Below are 22,119 nucleotides of genomic sequence, written 5' to 3' on the forward strand. Positions count from 1 at the left end.
AACATTCGGTCATGATTTAGCATTTGCAGATGTAGCAAAAAGAGTAATAGAGCTATTTCCTATAAATTACGAGTAGTTGGCTTTCTGCCCATGTACCTCGCTGATGTTCAGTAAATCCATTAATATGATCTAAGTACACTAGAGAAAACCCTCAATAATTCATAAAATAATTAATTTCAGACGTATAACGTTGATATTAGACCACCGTTGAGCAGCTAGAAGGGCGCTTTTTGCGTTTTTTCATGGAAAGTAGCTTTTACGGAGAGTGGCTTTCACGGAGAGCCAAAACGTGGCTTTTGATTCAGCGCACTCTAGCGGCGTTGTAGATTGTCTGAACATTAAACTAAATATGCGCGTTTTGTATAAAATTTTATCTACTTTAATGTCCTGTAGAGTAGTCACCTTAAAATGCTTAGCTTTTGAGTTATAAGCAAAAGACTGAAAAAAACGTGTTAAACTTTTGAGGGTTTCCTCGATTTTTGTTGTGAAGTTGCTTTCTGGCAAGGAGAGTAATAGAGTAGCAAATCTAAAATTCGGATTCAGAAACACAAAAATAATTTAAATAATTTAAAATTTTCATCAGATCCATTTGATCTCTTTTCCCCTCCTAACAGAATGTGAACTGATAAAACGTGAGATCAGTTCATCTATTGTGAGACTGTACTATGTCAAGAAAATATGTGAAATCTTTATTCTAATAATAACGTAGAGAAATTTCAATTTTCTAATTCCAGTCTTCCAGAAATTTTATGAAGTGCAATTAACATTAGTTTTATGAACTGTTTGAGTCGAATGTTCTTTATTTTTCTGTAGAGTTTGAAAATAAATAAAATTTTCGTAAATTCTTGTAAATTTCTACTATGCATAAATACCACCAGAATTCATAACATAAAAGCATATTTGAAAGATAAAGTCACTGATTTTGCCACTATCAGCATTAATTATATCAGTATTTAACTTTAATCTGGCATTAGGATGAATTAATAATGGATTTATACAATTCATTTGCTGATTTGCTTGGAAATACATTGTAGTGCACTCTGCAGAATTGAATTATGATCTTACATTTCATAAATATGTGTATTTCCTTATTTAACGTATTATGCTGTATTTACACTATATTAATACCCAAATATTATAACCAACTTTTGAACACATGTAATTAAAACTTATATTTATTAATATACTGTTTAAAAATTTGGCGTTCAGCAGCATGCCCTTCAGGAAAAATCAGGATATGTCCTTGGTGCTAGCGAACACCAATAGCAAATCTATAACGATGGCCTGGTTTTGAATCGCTAAGAAAGCATGGATGTTTGTAGTTGCTTTTCACCTTGCGGGTGTTGCATCGATCAGATCTGTGGTGCATCCTGGAAAATATTTTTGTTTAAGAGGCTAAATGCCAAGTAGATTCTTTCATTCCTGAGAATGCTTATCCAGCAAGTATCCTGTCATCGGAAGGGAAAGGAATCATCAACAATTTAAGACAGATCCTCTTATGCACTGGTATGACTTGCAGTTAACATTTGCCAGTCCCTTTTAAAGTTCTGACGCATGCTGAAGTTACTTTTTATCTGAGCGAATAAATGACATGAATCAAAACGAAAGTAGGAACTGAGTTTAATTATTAGTGAAATTAAAAATAATTGTTGCAAACAGCTAGCAAAATTAGCAGGTATTAAGTATCAAAATACCCTTTTCTTTTGACAGTAGAAAAAGTGTATTTGATTAGCAAATACCAAAATACTCTTTGTTTTTGATAATAGAAACAGTGTATCTGATTAAAGTGAAGAAATGCGTACCTGATTAAAATACACTGCTCAAAATAATTAGGAGTTATTGTGAGCTCGGTATAAAATAACCATATAATCGACAACTTTCTTAATAAAAATGAAATAGAAGAGTTTAAACGGAAAAAAATAATGTTAACAAAGTTGGGAATACGCGAATTTTTTCTGTGACGTCGAAAATTAATCGTTTTCGATAAAGAGTGAAAAGCGATCTGCAGCATTCCTTCTGTAGGAGGAGATTAAAATCATTAATATACGTTGAATATTTTGTAACAGTGAAAACGATGTCTCGGCAAGATAACTTAGCTGAATGGGTAGCCTGGAGGTTCATCGGGGGTTTAAAGGCGGGTCAAACGCATTGCGTTCTAGCGGAAGCATAGGAGTTTCTCAGTGTCATTTAAAGAATGTGGAATGAGTTTTAGAAAACGGGAAATGTTCGCCTAAGATCAGGGTCAGGTCGTGTCGTATGCCTGGTACAACACAAAATGAGGATCGGTATTTTAACACTAACGGTCAAAACGAAACTACATTATGAACTCTACTTTCTTGCAACAGCACCTTTGGAGGGCTACTAGTGTCAACGTTTCCACTCAAACTGTTCGAAACCGACTCAGCCACATAGGCTTCTACGCTCGCAGACCTATGGTTTGTATTTTGTTGACACAGGACCTACGTGCTGCTCGCAGAAGGTGGACACATGGGCATCTCAGATGGGGACCAGATGAGTGCAGTAACGGATGAGTCCCGCTTTAATGTACAGCCTAATAATAGGCGGAATTTTATCTAGAGAGAACCTAGTAAAGAGAATATTCCTGCATTTTGTGCACGAAAGTCTCCGATTTGACGGAGACGAAGTGATGGTCTGGGACAGTTTTTATATTAATGGCCGCTCCTACATTATCAGGAATGGAGCACTTACGGCTCAGTGATATAGGATGAGATCCTCTGAACTTTTGTGGTTCTGTACGCTGCAGCAATGGGGGATGAATTCATCTCATGGATGATAATGCCAAGGCATATCGCTAATGCACAATTTCCTTTTCGATGAAGGAACCCTTCGAATGAATTTCCAGTATATTTCCCTGATAAGATCCTAACAGAACATGTTTAGGACATTCTAGGGAGATGAGCTGCTAGTCTCTCTAATCATTCCCAGAGACAATTCAGCATTTGAAAAGTTCTCTTCTAAAGGAGTGGGAGAGAATACCCCAGTCCCTCGTTGATAACCTCATTGATTCCAAGCCTCTTAGGTGTGCAAAACGGCTTTAGGTCAGGTGAAACCATACCTCTTATTGAAACTGTTATCTCATTTGAACGTCTTATCTGATCTCTTCTAACTCTCTTTCTCGGATACAAGCAAAACTCTTATCTCATTTGTATCCAAGAAATTACATGTTTTCTTTGTTTGTACAATAAATACAAATCGTGCATTTTTTGTTTACTGACAAATATTGTCAATAAAATTGAATTATTCCTTGTTCGTTGCTTCTTTTCCTTTCTGCATATCTTACAATATCTATACATCATATATCAGTCACCAACACATTTGCTTATCCGCAGTTCGTATTCAAAGTCATAATGTCCCCTAGTTGTTCTGAGCAGTGAAAATTTAAGGATAATTCAATCATATCCTTTGACACTGCTACAAAATTGGAGAAATAATTTTCAGAAATATATTTTCACTTACCTGCAGGCAGTATCCAAGCCTCTCGATGATGGTGGTAAAGTTTGGTCTCTCATCCGGGTGCGGGTGCCAACACTGCATCATTATATGGTACCTGTAAGATGTCTATGTTTTACTTTCTTGAGGTTACGTTAACGCAGAATACAAATGTATATAATTTCCAAAGACATATTTGTACTATTCAAATGTACATTATTTTAAGTACTCATTAATATAGCCCACACAGCAGGACGCCAACGAATTACGCTGAATTCCTGGCGTATCTTAACTTGTCCAAGTTAAATTTAATAACTTCGCTGTGCCTTTCACTTTTGTATTATGTACAATTCTTTCGATATTAAAAAAATATCAATTTTTTCGCCTCTGACTTCTACAATAAAGTGACCGTCAAAATTTATAATGAAGTCCAAAAATGAGCTTATAGTGTCTCGGGCACAAATTATGTATATTTAATTCAACTGAATGTGAAATGACGCCTTTGAAACAGTTATAACCGTAAGAGGTTATCGCTAAGTTTAATACTTTCAGTGACGACAAAAACTGGTTAGGTTCCATTGTTCCATATTTATTACAAATACAAAAATAAAATCATATATAAACCAATAAATGGTATGAATTTCTTCTCTTAGAATTCCAGTGTTGCGTTAATATATGAAAGTTCAGTTACAAACACAATTTCAAAATATTTCTTAAATGATTAACCTTCTAATGACAGAAAATATAAGTAAACAAATGATAAATATACTACAATGAGGAAAACTGAAATATATATACTAAAATCTAGTTTCATGAACAATATGCTTTTGCTATTAAAAATTAATAAGTATTCTAATAATGCATGCATTAGAATAGAAAAATAGCTAAAATTGTATGGCAAATACCATCAAATGCCAGATACTAATACAGAAGTATAATTCGACCACCTAATCCGCGACCATGAGCGCAAAATCGCATGGGCCATTCGGACCGAATTATTCTCAAAATAAGGCGTAAGTATGGGGACTTCCTTTCCCTCGAACATAAAAATTCTTTCTTTTCGAAGAAGAGACTTTCACGTGACCTTTCACGTCGCAGCAAGTAATAACGCCACTTTTGGTCGAGTACATGTGTTTTGGCAGAATGCCAACCGAGGTTGCGTTTGAGACGGTCGAACTGTACTATACAGATAAATATTTCTGCAAAGCGGCAGGAAAACAGAACAAAGCAAACTGTTAAGTCATCATTATTCGTCACAAATTCGTTTCTTTGTTTGTTTATTCGAATATATACGAGGCATCTGTGTTTCAAACTAGCGGTCTGCATCTATCCATAACTTATGACCTCAATGTGGCCTCCGGAACAATTTTACATGGCTCTAGATTACATTTTAGTTAACTCGTAAATACGGTGCTTATAGTTTTAGAGACTAGAGTTGTGGAACTGAGCTTATGTACGCGATTGCTATTGAAGGAAAAGCAATAAAATCAATAGGCTGGGACTTTGCATCTGTATGTTTGTATGCCAAGCTATGTGACTGGGATAAGGAGGGATAACTTCTTACTTCAATACAATCACTAAATTTATTTTGCCAGGCCGATAGTTGATGAAGCTTCAGCATTTTGGTGTTTCCAGTGTTTTAGTTAGAACTTTTGGTACTCCACTAGTTCGTTAGCAGTATGTTCAGCTGTGCAGATTTTTCCTATAAAACTTGTTTATTTGTGCTTGTTGTTAGAAAAAAAAAAGGAAAAAGGATTCATTTTGTTAAACAAAATTTCAGCCAGTCAATTGCTTTTAGGTCGTACTAATATTTCAGGCTCTCATGCAAATTTGAATTTGAGACTATTGCCCTAAACGAATGTTCTGACAAATACTCTTTCGAATTACGAAGGTTCAGCAGTCTTAACCCTTGGTCTAAGGGTGGGTTTGTAAATAATTTATGGAATGTAATTTGCGAAAAAAAAAATTGATAGCTGCTTCAAAAACAGGTGGCGAGTTTTAACGAAGCTACTGCATGAAAGTTTTATGTTTTCTTTATATTTTTAGAAAACACATCAACCGCTGGAAGTACCATCCATATGCTAAAGATAATTCCACTGATATGACATATGAAAACCTTTCGCTTTACAAGTAATTGAAAATTAGATTTTTATTGTGAACTAGACTTTTATCATCAACTGGACGAAGTGCATCTGTGAATGAATATATATGAGATGTAAGGAACTCGTTAAAGGATCAGAAAGTAGTTGGTATCCTCTGAAGAACATGTAGAAGTATTTTGTTGACGACTACCAGTGTGCAAAATATGGAGCTGGCTGGTACGGTTTTGTGATATTTTAGAAAGATTGACGTTTGCCTTTTTCCACGCATAAGTAAGTAGGCTGAGACGCAGTATATAAATAAACAGTTCACAGAGTTTTATTCGATTTCACTAATTTCTTTCACAGCTCTGTCCTAAATCTTCTTTAATAATTCATAATAAGGGATAAAAATTCTCTGGAAGAAATTCTTAACAAAATCAAACGTAATAAAAATTTTACAAAGTATAACAAACTGCAAAGGTTCCTATTTCATAATGTCAAAATCATTCAAACAACAATTTTATTAGTATAAGAAGGAAAACCTTGAAACTAGAAAGGCATGTTTTCGATCTGATAACAAACTGTTGTACATACATTACGAAATAACAAACTTACTTAAGCATTCGATTTATTTGAAACTTTCCAATTACTGACATTAATTCCCAAGAACAAATACATACTGCAATACGAAATTTTGCTTCTTCAAGCTTATTTCAATTTTAACTTAGTCACAATGTCTGAAGAAAACGAGTACAGTGCTTCTAAGATTTTAGAAAAACTTTGTTAAAATTAGCACCCATAACGCAGTAATAAAAGCTTTTCTGCCAAAATCAGCAACGTACGCTTTACAAATCCTTTAAAATTGTAGTTTAATCTAAAATCCACTAAATTTAATCTAAGATCCACTAATCGAATTACAGTATAGCAGAAACTCGAAAAAGAAGGCTATAGTCTTTAAATAATGATCCTAGAAAAATGTACGTTTAATTATAAAATTTCTTTATGTAAGATACAAAATTTTGTAAGAACAGTTTCAACATTATGGATACCTGCTTTTCTTAAATTCAGAATCTTATATATTGTATAATACGGGTAAAGTATAAAAGGTCCATTAGCAAAATATTAATATTTTAATTAATTTTCATAAATTAATTATATAATATTTTAATTGATTTGAGAAAATAATATGTACTTGAATCCAGAGTTCGGGGAAGTAGTCTTACTAATCAGCAGTTCATATGAACACCTATTAATTTAATAGTCAGTGTTAGTTTGCTTAACACGGAACCATTAACACTGTACTGCGTGTATCATACTTCTTACTGTAGCATTAATTCATGCGCAAATAATAAAACATAATGTTTATTAGGATAATAGAAAAGCATGAGCACATATTATAGCGATACTTATCTTCAAATCAGTTAACTAGCTTTGGCATACATCCCGATTATAAACATTTCACCTTTACATAACAGCGTTCTGACAGGCGGGCAAAAGAAGCTAAGGACATCAATCACTGCATCTCAAGTTTAAAAGCAATTTAAAATGTAATTGTAATAATACTTAATTAAGGCTGTCATATGCTCCAGACAATATTCCATGGTTAGGCTCTTCTCAATGATGGAGTTCAATGACGTCACTTTACTTACAGAAGGGACAAAAACGAAGACGCAATTACATTTAATTCCCCAAGGGAGTAGTTGCTTTTCAGCAAACTATGAGTCAATGACGTCATGCGCTTAAAGATTTGTGGTCGATAACAGCAAATTTTGTAGTATAGCAACCTTATAATTTGCTACAAGATCTACAACTAAAAGAAAGACGAGAGAGTTTTTCCCCCTTCACTTTTGCAAAAAGTTGTTGATTAGTCGTCTTTCGACAAGCATTTCTCATCATCCAAATTTCATTCATACGGTTATTATCGAGTAACATCCCGTTTTATTTAGTCTGTAGAAAATCTAGTGGTCTGCAGTGGTTGGTTATTTTACATCATATGTCAAAGCGCAAAATCGGACAAAAATTTTGTTCCTTCCTTATGCCTTCATGTGTGATAAAAACTTCGATCGCGAACACGAGGAAACTTTTCCTTGACAATTCTTCTCTAAATTAACTGAAAATTGTTGAATTTGTATCGCTTATAGGTACTGATAAGTGATTTAAGTCCATAAATGTATTCTGCAACATTTCTTCAATTTCTTCTTAAAAGTACGAAGCATTATGTATTTAATTTATTAAGACATCATGAATATTTTATTAATTTGACGTTTTGATCCGCATGGACCAGATAAAAGAATAATATTTTGTAATTAATACAGCTCTATTACTGAATTGAGATTGTTCTCATAAAATTTTATAGATTATTTTGAGAAACTTTTTAACAGAAAGTATACGTATAAAACTAAAATTTGAAGAAATAAAATCATGAAGCCACATACAATTCTTATATTGTCATTCTGTAAGTTCCTTTTGTATTTCATCCTATAATCTTAAATCTGTTTCAGTTTATAAATACTTCGAAAATATCTTCTCTCGTAAGAACTGGAGGCTCCTTTCAGCCTAGCTGGATAGGAGTATCCCTATAGCCCAAAAGACGAGCATCGTCTTTTCACAAACGAGGGCAGCCAGCGACCCAGCCGTCCCCAAACGATAAGTAAAAAAAATTAAATAAAGAAGCACATCTAACAACAAAACTACAAACGCAAAATCACATCATAAAACACCACAGGTATTTAAAACCCATATAAATACAGAATTCAGTTTTAACAGAAGATTCCAACAAGTTCCCTATTTTCATTAACAAACTTCATTAGAGCAAAGGTATATGATTTAAAAACTTTAAAATTAACTGTATTTACATTAAATTGTAATATAAATAATATCTTTTCTCGCATAAAACTAAAGCTGTGCGTAAACATCAATTCACGAATCAATTCAAAAGTTTGCATGTAAACAGACAGTGGATCAGATTAGGACATCAATACGTAATACGAAAGTAAGATTCTGCTAATGAGAAATTTAAGAAAGTTTCTACAGATATCCTTAACCCTTCAGTAATAACAAAAATTATGGACGAATTTAAAGTAAATGGGTCTGATTTTGTCTTGCTAACTGAATGCAGTACGGAAACGACAGGTAATTCTATAGACAGTATTATGGTTAGAATAATTAAGAATTTCAGAAAGAGCCAGAATGTGTTCTCCCATTTGCTATGTATTAAAAGACACCTCTCCCCCGTCTATTTTGATTAACGCTTTCATTTCTAGAATTACATCCTATGAACTCAATCACTGCTCTACAATTGTAAAGTTTTACTCTTTTGGCTATTATCTAGTCTGAAACTCTATGTAGACTTTAAGCGACTTATTACTAAGTCTAAACTACAACAGAAATTTGAAAAGGGTGCAAAAGGGCATTTATTTAAAACTAAATAGTTTGAACAAAAGACAATCCTGATGTTTACAACTCCGCCAATATTTATGGCGAGAAACTTAAAGCAGTAGATCAAATGCAAAGCTTAAATTTAAATAAACTAACAGCCAAAGTCTACACACAACAATTTAACGTGAAGTTGGCTCAGTGGATTTCAGCTATTGCCAACTGTAATGCCTACTGTACTGCAGAAAGAAAGACAGGAACTTTTATCTTAAACCTAGTGACCACGAGTGGCAGAATGCGCTCTGTCTTAACGATCTTAAATATATGCTAACTAAACCGCATCCTGGCGGAAGAAGTGACAGAATAAATTCAGAACATAAAATAACTTGTTCAGATTAAAGAAACTTCACACAATGATCCCAGATATATTTTCTTATGCAGTTCTCTTCTGCAATGCTCCTGTTTTAAGTTGATATTTTTACTAATGCTAAATAGTAGTTAAGCACTGTGGATACTTTTAATGCACAAAGAGGAAGTAGGCATTGTTTTCCATAAAATACAAACTTTGTTTACCTCTGTAATTCACAGAACACATTTAACACTTGCAAGTATATAGATTGGACCCTTACATAATTTTACATCTACGGGTGACACAGCTTTGGTTTTTTAAGACGGAAACGAAGTTGTTATTTGAATGATTTTATACCTATGGTGATTATTTCTCAATAAACAGCGCTTGAAATCTGTTAACCTTGACGTAGGAAGTTTCCCGTGTCTTGTCAACGGACATTTGAAAGCATAATCATCCGATGTTAGGCCTTCCGCAGAAACACCAAACAACAAGTATTCGTTCTGAGTTAAATATATTAATTATTACCAAGCATGTAGAGGTCTTCCTACCTAAAACGCTGTGCTATCTAAAATTATGTCACATCTACTTCCTAAAATTGCCACACTCTATTATTCCTACTTGTTGCTGAATCAGTTCACATTCCTTGTCTTGCTCGCATTTCAAAATGACAATTTCGAGTCCATTTTCATATTCTGCACGCCTTGAACATATATTATGACACAAAATGAAAGCTTCTTCGATCTCCAAGTCTAATAATGGAAATCGGAACTCATCCGTGAAAAGAAAATCGACCATTGTATTGCACACATGAACAGTAATCGACTGTCTTTTCACGAATGAATTTGCGTTCATAATTCCAGCATAACTATTACCGTTTGTGTAGAGACATCAGCAAAATATTCATCGGAGAATGCCGATAGAAAGAACCTTTTCATGAAATCATCAAGCAAATGCACAACAGGAATATTTGTTACATGTCTCATGTGCCTGTTTTATGCAGGTTCAATAAGAAAGCAGAAGTTCGTTTAGACTTTGACAATTCGGTGATCTTCGTCTTCTGATATTCTCCTTTCTGTAAGCTGTTATAATGCAGACATGCCAGGTAAGGTTATATCATCCCAGATGTATTCATCCAGCAGCTTTTAAGGAAGAGTTTCATCTAAAGATGTAGCTTTCCCCCCAGTGTCGAATGTGCGTATACTTGCTAAATTCTGTCGGAAGGAAGACTAAATACTAACTCATATTATTTAAATTGTCTTTATTAATAGAGAAAAATAAAAGAAGACATGTAATCTAAGTTTATACTTTGAAAAAAACATTTTTGCAAACTTAAAATTTACACATATGTAATTTTATTCTGAAATCCATTCACTAAAATTATTTTAAATTTGATTAATTATCAACTAACCAGAGTTGATAGTTAAGAGTATGAACAATGATATAATGACTTGTACGTTTTCTTTCATTCGAATCTTCCAAATTCTAATCTAAAATACCCTTAAATATTTTAATTGTGACAAATTAGATTTTCTAAGAGTAGTAGAATCGTTGAAGAGGTTCGTTAAGAAATACTGTTTAACTCTTAAAATAACTCTTTTACCCAATTTCAGCATTTCTTTCGGGTTAAAAAGAATATGGAAATATGTAAATTTCAATGTTGTATATTAAGAAAATTATTTATGTTTGAAACAAATATTTTTAAGAACTAAATCAAATCATGTTAGTCATGCATGTTGTTTCAAATTGTAAGTTTTTTTAATTTGAATTTTCATTCAAAGAAAAACGCAAATCACGAATTATCAGTTTAAGCCTCCCAGACGGTATAGTGGTTAGGGGAGCCTGACTGTGATACCGAAGTGCCCGGGTTCGAATCCCGCAGAAGGCATGGATGCAAATTGTCTATCCTCTCATAGGAAGTAACGGAGGCCGCTTAATAGGTGCTTCCACAATAAAATGCCCACCACTTCTGGCCTTAGGAGTGGTCAATGCTGAAAAAAGGCAATGCCCAACTTTCGAAAGTTTAGCCGCCCAGACTGTACAGTGGTTAGGGGAGCCTCAATGCGATACTGAAGGTCCCGGTCTCGAATCCCGGAGAAGACATGAATGTAAAATTTTCTGTCCCTTCATAGGGGGTAATGGTAGCCGACTATTAGATGCCTCCACAATAAATGGCCACCACTTCTGGCCTTTAGAGTGGCCAATTCCGTGTTAGGCAAGTGCCCATCATTGGGAAAAAAAAACTATCAGTTTAATACTACGCTGCTGGTACTGGTTATAATAGCCTTTCGCATCTTTCAAGAAAAGATCGTTCTAAGGAGTGGTCATTTAATCAGGACCGTTCTAGAGCCACGGTCCTGATGAAATTAAGAAGCGGGTGAAAGAAATTAGAAGGGGCAACATTTTTAGAATTTAAGAAGAAACCGGGTGGGCATAATTTAGAAGTCGAGGAGTTTGCAACGAGTGCAGGAGACAGTCGTTATAGTGAAAGTAGATATACTACCTTCCCGCTGGAGAGTTGTTCGTTGAAACGAATGGTAGTTCTAGTGAGCATAAATTACAGGAAATTTACCAATACTATATACCGAGAAAATATTTCAGACTTAAATACTAATATATAGACAAATCATCATAAATATCAAAAAAATAAAGAAATTCGATCGACATAAGAAAATTAAATTTAATTTCAAAATTTGACCGAAATAAAACAACGAAGAAATAAACATAGAAACTAAGTTTAATAAAAAAAACTGTGTTAAAGATTAATTAATCTAAAATATTTGACATAAAAAGTTATTACGTAATACCTGAAAAAATAATTAATTTAAATTACTTTTATAAGAGCGCTTAATTGGCAGAATTAAAAAAACTATTCTGTTAATCCTCTTAAGTTTTAACAATCTCTTAAATAAACGTCCTTAATTGATCATCAGTGAAGGTTTGGTAATTTATTTTGTAATTGTCGAATAAAGAATTTGTTTGTTCTTTTAGAATTAAGCTCTCTTCCAGACTTGTTTGTTTACTTCAGAGAAAGAATGAAAGGTGAATTATCTCATTAAATACAGTTTTGCCGTCAAGCTTTATTTAATCATTCAAGAAGTATTATAAAATTAATGTTAGCAATTGTATTAATTAGGAAAAACAGACAACTAAATTTTGCAAAATTCAAGTCCTAAATAATCTTTGAATCTTTCAGTTAAGAATAAGAAGATTATGAGGTAAGACGGAAAAATTAATTAATATTAAAAAGTTTTAAATTAAACCAAAATTTTGCGTTTACGAGAAACAAAATTCAGATGATAGTTTAAAAAACTCATCTTTATTTATTAAGATCAAGCAAGTTAAATTTAACAAATCAGGTACAAACTTAATAAGTCTGAATCTTGAGATTCATTGCCTCAGCGTAATTTGACAAAAATTGTTTTGTAGTCTTCCAAAAATTTTTGTTTTAAATCAGAGCACCTATCAGGATTCCAGTATTTTAAAAGCTAATAGAGATAAACGTTAATCATAGAACACAAATTTTATCTCTGGAAAATTAGAAAATTAAAAATTTTTATATGGCAATAGTTCATGAAAGTATATTTCCAGTGTAACACTTCGACAGCTACGATAGGTTGTTAATGATGTACTGGAATTTCAGCAATACATTTCTCTTTTTATTGAACGTTTCTATTATCCCTCTTTTTTCTCTTTCAAACACATACATGAAAAAAACATTGTTCTCAAATAAATTGAGTTAAAAATTTAAAGATTTTCTTGGTTAAAATTCGAATGATTTAAAAAAAAAACGAAAAATTTCGATTACAAAATTTTTTAACAATTTAATGAATTTGAAGATTCAAATATCTCGTACGTATCTGTATTTATTTTATTAAAAAATGAGTGCTTATTTTATTCTTGAAACTATTTAAAATATAGGTACTGAATCAGATACCATTTTAGATCTCTGAAATAAAAAAGACAAAAAATGAGTATATTACAGTCTGAATCTTATTGGATGGTACATTGCAGGTCAGTACCAGTATAAATGGCACAGAGCAGCATCATAACACACTTGATGCGATTGAATACGATAAAAAACACTGTCAATGATTGAAATGATTTCTTAGTATACAATATTACCATTAAAAGCTATAAAACATACCACTGCCATTATCAGGTAAAAAACGAGGACTTCACAGTGACACCAGTTTGCTTCCCTAAAAACATTCGTGTAACAAACGCCTCCGTTTAATAGTGGCGAAAGCTATTCACAATTTAATGTAAAATTAAAAAATCTGATGTGTACACCACATGATTTCCTTGTACGGAATATTAAATAATACGCATTTTTTCTTGCATTTCATTTAAACTTATTGGATTGAATTAAATCTACTTCGCCAACAACGCATAAACCACAATAGAATAAATGCACTCTTTAAAATTCACTCTATTTGTTCACCATAGCGACACTCTGGCGCTAGGTTCACTTAACAGAATTATATTTCGTTCATATTATAACTCAGAACGCACAAAATTTATATCATTTAAAGAATTATCTAATCGTTGCCACATGTTCTATTCAAATATTATAATAAAGCTAAAACGATGTATGAAAGAAATTAAACAAACAAAACAAAAAAGAACCAGTTCTTCACAGACGATTGAGTATTTCTCATTCAATTAATTCAGTTCTCACTTCGCGACAAGGCAAAAATACATAAAAACTCAAAATATCTGTATTAAAAATTACGAAGTAAATCTTAAACACTTATTTCCTCGAAAAAATTCCAGAAAGGATTAAGCATGATTTAATTCGCAATAATAAATGAAGGCGTTATCTTTGTTGTTGCGAAGCTAAGTTTCTCTAGATTGGCAACAAATCCACTATCCTGCTGTTTCAAATGTAAACAAGCAATGGCCGCCATCAAAAACATTATTAGGCTTGGCAGCACTTAACTTTAAAATTGTTGATAATTCTAAACATATTGCAGACAGATTTACTAAAGCATTAAAACCTTAACGGGAAGATAAGAACAACATGATTCAATAATTTTTAAAGCAAAAAATGTACAATTTACAAATATATAAGAGTAAAGAAACTGAGATCACTGAGCCGGGTAACAGAGTGGATATATACATATATTTATATACGTTTGGTGAGGCCGATTGCAACCAAAATACGAGGTGCACATCTACATGTTATAGCAGTCCTATATACAAAATTTCAACGTTCTGAGGCTACTCGTTTTTGAGTTATGCGAGATACGTACGTACGTACATACATACGTTCGTACAGACGCCACGAAAAATTCTCTTCAGAATTCATTTTAAAGCAGTTTTATAATTTTTTTTTGGAGGAAAAGAGTATTTTATTCTGTCCTTACGTACAGATATCCCGCAAAAACATCGTTAAATTACATTCGATAGCGGTCAAAATGGATATTTTCGTTGAAATATGCTGCCTGAAACTTTTCGCGATTACATTTCGCCTTTTTACTTCCTTTTTACTTCGTACAAGGAAGTAAAAAGGAAAAGGTTCATCTAGAACTGTAGCCAAACAAACAAGAAACATTGATAAAATCAAGTAAGCAATCGTAACGACATGCTTTTAACTCAATTTATTACATTTTGTTTATTCTGAGCAATATTTCATTTTTTCTAATGTGATTTTATTAAGTCAGATAAAATGTTTTAATTTGATTTTCGAACTGTTCAATCAAATTTGACTGCATGGGCGATTTCGTGTTTTTTCCCATATGTAACGCGTAGCAGAGCCAGTTTTCCTTAGAAAGTCTTCCGCGAAGGCATCCTTTCCCTTATGCAGATAGACCTTGTGGTTTTGCCGTAAACACATAAACCAAACCAAAGCAAAGTATCTACGAAATTAAGGAAAATGGAGACTTTTCTCACACACCCCTCTCTTGGAAATTAGAATCTTAGTGATATCGGGAAGAAACAAATTTCTTATCGATTATCCAAATACTTATGCCGACATTATGGTAAATAATACAAAGAAAGGCCTTTTTTCCTTTAGAAAAACTCCGTCCTTGCATTTTTGTGATGAAGGGAAGGGATGCCTTTATTGAAAACTTTCTTTAAAAAAACTGGTTCATCTACATGTTACACATAGGGAAGTTCACAAAAACGCCCATGCAGCCGGGATTGGAAAACTGGACCGAACTACCAGTGCTCAGCGGATTTACGGCCGCTGGTGTGCACCGTCCGTTTGTTTATTTAATTAGTTATGCACGGAAGGATTATTAAATACCCCGAAGAAAAAATGAAATCTGTACTACTGCAACAAACTTCAACGTTTTTTTCTTTTATCCACTGCAACAAACTTCAACAATTTTTCTTTTACCTTCTCCAAACGCATTTCTTTACGGAATTTGTAGGGCATAAGATGAAAATGACAATGAAATGAAAGACATGTTTCAGTTCCTAACATTAAAGGTTAAGTCTTTTAATGAAATGCGAGAAACACACATACATTTATGCAGATTTTTCATTATTTAATTTCTTTAAATATAACACAGGGCGATAATATTTGGTGGCAACAATTTGAAAAGTGATTCGACGTTTATAGTGAATCGGCGCAGAATGCCAAAACGAAATTAATAGCCCCTTTGGGCTAACAACGTTTGTGATAATAAATTGTTCTCTATGTGATTAAATTAAATATGTTTTTGACATTCTAAACAATAGTCTGAAACTAGATCAGAAAGTACATGCAACATAAATAATAATAATAAGGCTAAGCAACATAAGTAAAGAAATATAAAAGCAATGAGCAATAATATCTCTTTAATAGTGCGAATGACATGAAACCTTTTAAAAGAAGTTGGACTAAGAAATAAGAGGCAGAATGCAGCTTCCTATTCAAAATACATCGGAATTTCTTTAAACACGTTATGAATAGCGTCTTTGGCATGGATGGCAGAATGGCTTTCGAATACAAAAGATGCCGTCGTGGGTCTAAATTTTCATTTCAAATACGATTCATAAATCTGCATTATTCGAGCAGGTGCAGATGATAAATGGTGACTGTGAGAGATTCGTGTTTTTAAGTCCACCACCTTCTTCGAATTAAATAGAGGAATATTCAAATGTCAGTGCATTGGAAAAGAGATAAATACAGACATCTTTGAAATGCCAAAGCTAGTTTATGTTGAAAGCATTTCTATGTAGACTGAGAACTCGAACTGTCAATGACCAATACACGACTGGCTTGTAATGTTTTTTTAGTTAAAGATCCAAAAATGGCATCGACTATTGCACATTTTTATAACTGTAAATTATATGATTAATGATATGTTTAAAATATACTTAATATTTTGAACTTTGAATACTTAATATTTTGGGCAAATATTTCTTAGTTTGCCTAATAATCTATAAAATTAAGAAAGAAACCTCGTAATAAACATTGGAAACAGCTGTAATTAATCCATCAGTTACAATAAATTAAAAATTATATTTATGTACACTGAGAAAAAAAGGGTGGCATTTTATATCTCCCGTTCTACTGGGCCCGATTGACAAAACTCATCTTGCATTTTTTAGTGTCTCGAAAGCCCGTTTTATGATATGTATTAGATTTATACATAGCATTGTTCTAATATAGGTATTTTGACACAAAATGGGACTTTTTCTGAAATGACACGTCAAGTTTGCATTTTTTTCCCTCATTTCTGAAATGACACTCGACTTGCATTTTTAGTGTCTCGAAAGTACGTTTTAGGATATGTATTAGATTTATACTTAGCATTGTTCTAATATAGGTATTTTGACACAAAATCGGACTTTTTCTGAAATGACACGTCAATTTTGCATTTTTTTTTTTTTTTGTCATTTCTAAAATGACACTCAACTTGCATTTTTTAGTGTCTCGAAAGCACGTTTTAGGATATGTATTAGATTTATACTTAGCATTGTTCTAATATAGGTATTTTGACACAAAATCGGACTTTTTCTGAAATGACACGTCAATGTTTTTGCCATATTTCAATTCTAGGACTCAAATTATGGCAAACTGCCACGTTTTGTATATATCGCGCACGAGTAGACTTTAAAACATTATCTCTCAAAGTTTTAGCTCCTCCATGTTAAATGAATTTGGTATGTATTTGGTATATCTCTTTTTTTATTAAACTTTTTTTATTCTTCCTGTCGCATTTCGAAATTTAGGTTCATTGCAAATAAAATTCGCCCATTTTTTATGATTTACTTTTAAAATTTGCATTTTCAAATAATTTTTCAAAAATCTTTTGAATTATAATCTAAAAAACGTTTACCATCTCATCTTAAAGAAGATATATTTCTAAGCATACCTAGAAAAAAATGAAGGTTTTTTAATCAAGATTTCCTAAGATATAAGTGAATTTAGATATTGGTGCGTTTTGAAATTTGGCGTATTTATTATAAGCGATAATAACGAAAATGTGGCTTACGCACTTTGTTAAAATTATTTGAAAGAATGAACGATGTTTATTTGATCCAGCTTGTGCATCAATGTAAAAAAGGAAAGTAACTGGGTTACTATACATTTAGAATTTCGCCAAGTGAATTAATTATTCAAACTGAAAAAATGCGCCAAGATAAATTTTTAAATTTCTTCATAAATGTCTCACCAAATATTAGAAAATTTAATAGCAGGTTATAATCTGAGTCGTGGAATCGAAATATGAAAAAAAAATAGTATCTTATTTCAGAAAAAGTCCGATTTTGTGTCAAAATACCTATACTAGAACAATGCTATATAAAAATCTAATACATATCCTAATTCGCGCTTTCAAGACATGAAAAAAGCAATTTGAATTTCGTTAATCAGCGCAGTAGAAGGGGAGGTATAGAACTGTCCCCCCTTTTATTTCCGCAGTGTACCACCTATTACATGTGTGTGATAAAATGTTCTTTGAGTTTGTCATAGATGATGATGATAGTGAAAGATGAATGTTATACGAAGGAGAAGTAGTGGATCAAGCGATTATTATTATTTTTTCGTTTTTTGTTTTTGTTATAACAGTTATGATTTTATAGTTTTTAGGGATTGGTTTTTTAGGGTTTTAGGGATGATAATTCTATTTTCGTCTGCATAATCTGGTATTCTGCTTAAGGTATACCTGACTTAGCAGATACGCTGAGTCGAGGGAATAGACTGATAGGACGATGAGGAGAAGACCATCCGGGGATTTTTCCTCGTTTTAAATGGGCAACAGTTTTCCATGGAAATTGGAAGTAGGTGAGTGTATCTCCTACTTAGGTTATTTTTCTCTATCTCTGCTATTAAATAATAATCTATCTGTATATTTATGTATGTATGGATGGATAGTTGTTCCTTGCATTGTGAAAAAACGGTAGCACTTAGAAATCCACTTGCAAATCTTAGAAACTTACACCCTTGCACAGAAAACGTGCACTTCGTAATTTGAATTTTGAATTTGAAATTTATTTATTTTTTTAATATTTTGTGCGCATGTAATGAATTTTTTATTAACAAACTTAGCGATCTAAAAAGAAATATGTTGCCACTACAGGAAATAAAGCATTTTTATCTTCCGCGCGCTAGTGTATTGGCATTCGGCAATGTGTAAGATATTTAACGTTCATATTCAATGCGTTTGTTATCGATTAACAAACTAAGTGACTTAAAAGTCTTAAACTCATATCGTAATTTTTGTTTTCCTTTTCAGTCTGACTGATTCATATAAAAGTACATTTAATTGTCTTATCTAGCTGTATTGGTCATAATAATTTGTACGGAAATTTCAGTGTTCATTATCTTTAATTCTTCCAATATTTACCTATATCTGGTAGTGATATGGCTTTAAGCTTTCTTGATTTCGTTCGCGATTCTTTAGGAAATATTCGCAAGGCTTCGTTGAATGTTTGGAAAAAAAAAGGGGGGGATTTTACTTCAAAACTCATATTTGGAGTTATTGCTACTAAACGACCTCTGTGTCCCCTGTTATCAAATCCTTCAATACACACAAAAACAAAACGAAGTGATGCACTTATTTGAGTTAATATCAGTAGTAATAGAATAAATATTTCGTGAAACAACACACCATATCAAAAATAATAAAATATACTTAAAAAGTTAATAGATTTAATAGTCAGTAGTATAGAAATGAACAGAATATATACTTAATATATTTAAATATAATAGAATATTGTTGCGTTCTACTATTTCGTGGATTTGGAGTGGTTGACGACAACGCTTAATGAAGAAGCAAAATGCAATTTATTAGCCAGTATTATTCATTACAATACCAAAATCACGTTTACAGTCGTAGAAAAACTACGACAAATAAGCTGAAACAATCAGCAACACAGCCTCCAGGCTATCAGGCTATAACGGTGAAGACAGCTTCTTGGCAAAACACTAGAGTACAGCTCCCGACTCGGTCGATCGCTCTCGGAGCTGGACATAAACAAGAGAAAACTCGACTACACTCACGGTAGCCTCAACGATGCACCAGCTCGACCACACTGACGAGACACTCGACACTATAGAGCTACTCCGCATAAAGGCAGGGTTTATAAAGCCCGCCTTCGAGAACATTCTGGGCCAAAGCAATAGGAATTCGTTCGAAAATGTTCTCCATCCATCCATGGTATATTGCCAATTTTGTCCCAAATGAGCGATTTCGCGCCAAATATGGCAATCCTATCTTCCTTTGCCATATTCTGGCAACCCCAAACCCGCCTTGCGGGTAAGCTATCTTACAGTGGCTGGGCTTTTCATAACAATATCTTTAAGAAGTTCTGAAGGAATGATATATTGCTGATGCATATTTTATATTCTGCAGTTAAATGCTAAGCAAATATACTTTTGTGCACTGAAACATAATTTTTCTTCATTATGGGCCTTCTCAAGATTAATTAAAAGTACTTGTCCGGTGAAAGGAATTATACTACAAGGAGTTGCAGTACATTATTCTATAAGGAGCTACAGTTCATTGTACAATTTCTAATGCATCGAAAGTCTCGAATCGTTGGACTGGAAGGATGGACTAAATTAGTTTACTAAAGAAAGCAGTTGTTTCGGTGGTATATTTGAAACCATTAAATATTTTATAAAAAAAAAAACTCTGTTAACATCAAACGGTGAAATTACACAGCTTGGGGCTCATTCAAATTTTTATACAATTTTTTAAATAATTAATTTACATGGCTGAGCGCGCAAGCGGCTATTTATTTCATAATAGAGAGAAACAGAAATGTGTGTGGCGTGGTGTATTTAAATATGGCAAAGCCCACTAGGGCTATCTGCCTAAGGGGAGGAATGCCTTCGTGGACGACTTTCTAAGGGAAACTGGCTCGTATACACGTTACACATGGGGAAAACCACGAAAACACCCATGCAGCCGGCCCGTTCGCGGGATTCGAACCTCGGACCAAACTATCAGCGTTCAGCGACTTTACCGCTCGGCCGCTGGTGGGCCCAGAGAAACAGAAATAAAATTTTATGTTTAGAAAACTTTAACCACAGTCAAAGAAACCTGACAGCGAAAACGTGCTTTTTTGTTAGAGATGAAAACCTGGCATATTGGATTTTCGAGAAAACTGTTCAGTGTATGCCATCCTATAACAAAAAAGAACCCAATATATTCTGTTCCAAAATAAAATCTTTTCCTGAACCTAAACCTTCCCCTGAACGATCAAAATTATTATTGCTGATACAATCGAAGTTATAAAACAATAATAATAATAAAAGGAAAGGAATTTCAGATTTTATAACTGCGCCCAAAGGGGTGTTTTTTTTTTAAAGTTTCGTGTCTTACCTTTACTTATTAAATATGTTCTTCGCACTTATCATAAAATTCAATTGAACAGCAGTATTGCAAAATAATTTTAAAATGATCATATCTTTAGAATTTTCGATACACAGTCTCGAGCGCTGGAGATAATTTTTTTTCGTACAGTATTGCTGTTGCTCTCTTTGAAATCGTTGAGTTTGTTAATCAAATATTCGTTGAAGTGTTACAAAATATGAGATAGATAATAAAACAAATTCCAAATTCCAAATTAGGGCTTCCAGATGCGCATATTCGGTGGAGGATTACGTTATTCAAAATTCGATGAATGGTACCGTTGTTTTATCACAATGCGAGAAACATACATACATTTGTGCAGATTCTTCGTTATTTAATTTTGTTAAATATAACACAGGTCGATAATATTTGGTGGCAACAATTTGAAAAGTGAAACGGACATTTAGTTTTCAACATAAAATGCCATAACGAAATTAATAGCCCTTCTCGGCTAACGGCATTTGGGCTAATAATAATAATAACAATTAGGGTTGAGATGTTCGAGTCCTCAAATTCCATGAATCTTGTAAAAAGATTCTAGTTTCGAAACCTCAAATTCCATCAATCTTGTAAAAAATTCTAGTTTCGAAACCTCATATTTTCATGCTTTTTTTCATAATTTGGATTTTTTGAATTCTATCCTAAAATTCTGTTAGACCGTTTAATTCAGAACTTTAGAAAGATTACTTTTCTTGATGTTCAGAGCCATTTAAAAGAATTTCATGGAACTTGAATCACCAGTTTACTCACGTCTCGGGCTTGAGTGTCACATCCTTAATTTTCTAGAAATATTTTAGTGTTCTCTATTTTAATACTTACCTGGGGTGATTCTTGAAACAATATTTTTCCGTTTACTATTTCTTTTGATTTAGAAAGAATCCTGGAAAAGGTTAAACATTTCAACTACTACTCGAATATTTTTTCCTAGATTATATTGGAATGACGCACTTCACTCAAAAGTTTCATTATGTATTTCATTTACAAAATTCCATTGATATTTTCTTAATATGTGTACGTTATTTTTAAATATTGAATTCATAACTGTGTTTTTCCAAACTCAAATTTT

General features: G+C 32.9%; 1 protein-coding gene across 4 annotated transcripts in view; it reads right to left on the reverse strand.

The window, feature by feature from the left end:
- LOC118188535 (leukocyte tyrosine kinase receptor-like) overlaps nt 1-22,119 on the reverse strand; it is a 374,636-nt gene that overhangs the window by 23,343 nt on the left and 329,174 nt on the right. For all 4 annotated transcript variants that reach the window (XR_015040889.1, XR_015040890.1, XR_015040888.1 and 1 more), the window contains exon 26: nt 3,478-3,568. Coding sequence is in view for 1 of the 4 variants with exons in the window: in XM_035358990.2 (XP_035214881.1) it covers nt 3,478-3,568 (91 nt within the window). In the remaining 3 variants the exon portion in view is untranslated. The remainder of the gene's footprint in view (nt 1-3,477; nt 3,569-22,119) is intronic.

The sequence above is a fragment of the Stegodyphus dumicola genome, chromosome 4 (assembly GCF_044657685.1).
Source record: "Stegodyphus dumicola isolate Sdum_Otavi_A_Nest chromosome 4, ASM4465768v1".
Taxonomy (NCBI): Eukaryota; Metazoa; Arthropoda; class Arachnida; order Araneae; family Eresidae; genus Stegodyphus; species Stegodyphus dumicola.